Genomic DNA, 4,526 nt, shown 5'->3' on the forward strand with positions numbered 1-4,526 from the left:
CAGGTGCATCACCTTACACTTGTCCGTGTTAAACCCCATCCTGTTCTCCTCCGCCCATCCTTGTAACCTATCTAGGTCTAACCGTAGCCTGTTGCTCCCCTCAATTGTGCCCACTTCCCCCCACAAAAAAAAATTAAAAAGCCAGCTCTTGGTTTTCACAACAGAAAAAGAATAGAGCAACTCTTGTTGCAAAGAACTCAAAAAGACCACCACAGTATAGAGTGTTTTTGAGAGGTAGTTAGCTGTGTTAGTCTGAAGTTAAGCAGAAGGCAAGATAGAGATGCACTTACAGACTGACTAAATCAGAGATACATAAGTTTTTGTGAGCCCAGTCTCAGTTCATTAGGTATGACAGCATCTTTTGATGCTGTTGCTTCCTGTCTGAAATCTTTGGGTTTATCTTGTGAATCATTTGCCCACCTGATAGTCCTAACACTGTGCAGCACCCTAGATGGTCAGCAGAGATTCTGCATCCTTCTCTTTCCATTGTACAGTACGGCCTCTAATAAGACAGGACCAAGCTTTGTCCTGAAATCCAATGAACTGAAATGATGGCAGGAGCCAACAGTGTCTCCCTGCCTGCCTCTTCCTCTTTTGATCCACACTCAAACCTAAGTTTCTGTCTTTTTTTTTCCCCCCCAGTGGTTGCTGTAGCCGCCTTAGTGAAACTGAAGTGATTCTAATAAGTTTTCAGGTCTGTGTCTTTCCCACACAGGATAATTTGTGTCTCTAGTAGGAACCTACAGGCTGACTAAAGTTGACTGTCATTTTCCTGCTTGTTGGTAGGGAAGTCTTGTATCCAGCAACAGCAACACAGAGGAGAGTGCTATGTTGTCCTGGTGTGTTAGAGCAGAGAAGTATAATGTTTACTACCACAAAATTTAACTCCTTATTATTCCTGAGCACTTATCGTAAGTATTGTAGTGTTGCTGCTAAGCTGCTGGTGAATTCCGTTTTAATCACGTATAATGTAATGCAAATAAGAAACACAAGATGGGGCTAGTATTTAAGAACTGACCAAAGTCAATAAACTAGGGGATTGCCAACATGGGCATCCTCGCTGGCATCGCAAAATATTGTACTGTTAAATGGCCCAGTGTAGACAAACGCTTAGTACACAGTTGAAGATTAGATGCTCTGTTTCTAAGATACCATGTGGTAGATGGAGACTAAAAAAGTGATGTGCCAGTCAACCAAATAGTAAAAAGCAAATGTGAGAGATGTGTGAAATGTTTCATAGCATTGCATGACTAATTTAAGGGGTTCTGTTTACCTTACCAATGGTTATTTGTATTTTAGAGGGACTTTGAATATGTCTGGGATAGCCCTCAGCAGACTTGCACAGGAGAGGAAAGCTTGGAGAAAAGACCATCCCTTCGTAAGTACAGTAGAACTCCCTAATATCCTGCTTCTGCAACTATACTGAATTTGGATTTTTATGGTGATCACCTTTCCTAACTTTGAAGTGGAACTATAAAGTAGCTGCTGAAATCTGTTCCTCTATTGCCTAAAGAAGTTGTAGCCAAGATGGCGTATGTATAGTGATTGCACTGTTCAGGTATGTTAAATGTATCTCTGAAGTGTCACTCTGTTTGTTTTTTTTGTTTTAATGTAGGGATTTGTTGCAGTGCCCACAAAAAATCCAGATGGCACAATGAATCTCATGAATTGGGAATGTGCTATTCCAGGAAAGAAAGGGGTAAGACTCTTACTGTCAACTTCATTGTTAGTGTGGGGGATAGGTGTTAAGCTGTTGTCAGAGATAAAAAAGCAAACAACTGTGGAATGTGTTGTATTAAATAAAGCTTGACTGATGTTTCCTGTTTGAACTTAACTCCAGTTTTTTTGGAACCACATGGCAGTTCTTCTCTTCTGATCCCATGCTGCAGCAGACCTAGGGTTCACCTTGATACCTAGTGTGTGTCTGATGTAGTGAATGTTTGACCCTCGTAGGAGGCAGGCAAGGAATAGTCTGTCCTTCCACGTTCGGATTTCATCATCATGGTCTCTAAAGTTCAAATATTTGGCTTAACCTTAAAGCATGAAGATTAATATATTTTTTAAAACTGTTGTTATTAATTAAAACCATGAATATTTTTTGTGCTTCTTGACTAGCCAGATCCTTCTGGAATCTTGCTAAAAATGTTGACCTCTGTGCCCCATGGCCCAAGATCCTGCAGCCTGTTTATATGTTGTGAGGAAACAGAATTTCCTCTCCATCAATGTGACATTTCTGTAATGCAGGTAGAGCAGAAACTACTGCCGCCTTCATTTAATTCCTTTGTGTCCCCTTTTATACCTCGATTACGTGTAATTCCAGTCTCTTTTTTATGAGACATTTTCTCTTTATTTTTGCTCATTTTCATCATATTTCTCTGTGCCTCCTCTGAAGCATATTTTTGGCAAGAATTATCTATGCACCTGTTGATCTTTCTTGCATTTTTTGACTAAGGTGACACATCAAGTAGAGGTTGTCCTGGATTTTTTGACAGTGATATACTGGTCCCTTTCCTGATTCGGTATACTTCATTAGAATCTTATAAGGTGTAAGAGTCATTTGCACGCTGGAGAATAAGAGTTTACTGCTCTAGATTTAATTGACACTGAACTTCTTTTACCATTGTGTTATCCATTTGCCATTCATTATCTTTTCACCTGTCTTGCTTGGCTGTCTGAAGTCTTTCACTCCTCTAGTCCACATGGACCAAAGTATGTGTCACTTACACAATTTGCTGTGTCACTTCTTGACCTAATTTTAGATGATGCTAAAATATATTAACAATGGATTTAGTAGAAAACCTTGCTGTTGGTATCCAAAATCTGAAGTCTCTCTCTCTCTCCATTCATGGATAAATTACTTGACTTTTTTGTAATCAAATTAGTATTTGGTTGGTCTTTATATGAATTCTCAAACTTGAATACCTCAGTCATATTACTTTTAGAGACTTAAACACTGGATGCTAATTTAAGTCTCACATCAGTCTGACAAAATAAGAGAGCTGTCCATAACAGCAGACTAAGCACCTCCTCAGGTTTTATGTCCTAACCACTACTGTCCAAGTGTCCAAGAAATAAGGGTGTCTTGAAGCCTAGAAAAAAATCATAAATCCTATGCTTTGGTTGGAGGAAGTCAAAGAAAATGTCTTGTGCATAAAGGAGGTATTTGCAGACCTGTGGGGTTTAAGACTGTTGAGACGAACACTTTCCCCCTAATCACAGTTGTAGCAGTATCTTGTTGGGAGAGGATTATCTCTCAGGTAGATGGTGGCTTCCTTTTTTGACCAAGGGTGGACATTAAGTTAAGGTTGGGTTATGTCCTTTTTGATATCAGGGTAGTAGTAGGAAGTCATCTGGGGAACTGTAAGACTCTTTATCTGTGAAATCAGTAAAAATGTTAGATGCAGCACATAAAAGGTTAGAGAATAGGACTTCTAAAGTGTAGTAGCTTATGGTTCAGGAAATGTAGTGTTAAAAATAAGCCAAGTAGGCAGGTACAAGAGTTAAGCAAAAGACAAAGAACTAGCAAGACTTGCACAGAAGAGCCTGGCTTCTCTCTCTCTCTTTCTCTCCCCTTTTAACTAAAAGCTTTCCTTCTTTTTAAAAAATGCTTGGCATACTTTGCCTGATACTGTAACCTAAATATTTCAACTGTAATTTTCTGACAGACACCATGGGAAGGAGGCTTATTTAAGCTACGGATGCTTTTCAAGGATGATTATCCTTCCTCGCCCCCCAAATGTAAGTAAAACAGCATAATTACAAATTTTTAATAGAATGGGATCAGGTCAGTTAGTGTTTCAGGGCTGTACTATGAACTATCTAGCTACTGGCTACTGATGATAGGGTGATTATTGTGTAACCCTTCAAAACAAATCTGGGCTCTCAGTGAGGCATGCTGTAGTTTAAAAATGGTATAACCTCTCTTTTTCCCCCCCAAATGCAGTCATATGTTCTTTAAGATTTAATTTCTTTATTTTTTGGTGGCTGGTTTCTCAAGAAAATTTGAGATGAGTTGTTTGGCTACTTGAATTCAGCACGACTGAAAATGCTTGTAAAAAGACCACTGTCTTTCTTTGGGTCAGTAAAAATAGCTCAGATTTGAAACTTGGTATTTCTCAGAAGAGAATTGCCTTGCCTTGGCTTTGGTTTAGCAAATGACAGAACATTGCACCAAATGCATTTTGTAGAAAAGGGCTGAAAATCACCAGGACTGCAGTTAATCAGACTCCTTGTTCATGTGTACATAACAAAGTAAGTATCTAATGCTTTTTTCCAAAAACTTCAAATTGAACAGATCTTTAACACCATTTCATGAGCCAAGTAGACTACTTAGCTTCAGAGTTTTCTTTATTCTGTCTTTAGTGAAACGTTCAAAAGTCATTAAATTTTCAAAGGCTAACATCGTTCCATCTGTTAACCCGCCTATGTAAAGCCATGAGGGCCAACCTTTTCAGTTGCATGCCATAATTAAACCCTGTGCCCTCCCCAGTGCCACTCTGATCTCCTTCCCCTGCCTGATCTGCTGC

General features: G+C 39.2%; 1 protein-coding gene across 1 annotated transcript in view; it reads left to right on the top strand.

Moving 5' to 3' along the window:
• UBE2I (ubiquitin conjugating enzyme E2 I) overlaps nt 1-4,526 on the top strand; it is a 17,957-nt gene that overhangs the window by 4,300 nt on the left and 9,131 nt on the right. Inside the window, exons 2-4 of the mRNA XM_019512811.1 lie at nt 1,300-1,378; nt 1,616-1,699; nt 3,666-3,738. Of these exons, the coding sequence (XP_019368356.1) occupies nt 1,300-1,378; nt 1,616-1,699; nt 3,666-3,738 (236 nt within the window). The remainder of the gene's footprint in view (nt 1-1,299; nt 1,379-1,615; nt 1,700-3,665; nt 3,739-4,526) is intronic.

Source organism: Gavialis gangeticus, unplaced genomic scaffold, assembly GCF_001723915.1.
Source record: "Gavialis gangeticus isolate Ggan-Ray unplaced genomic scaffold, GavGan_comp1, whole genome shotgun sequence".
In the NCBI taxonomy this organism is placed as follows: Eukaryota; Metazoa; Chordata; order Crocodylia; family Gavialidae; genus Gavialis; species Gavialis gangeticus.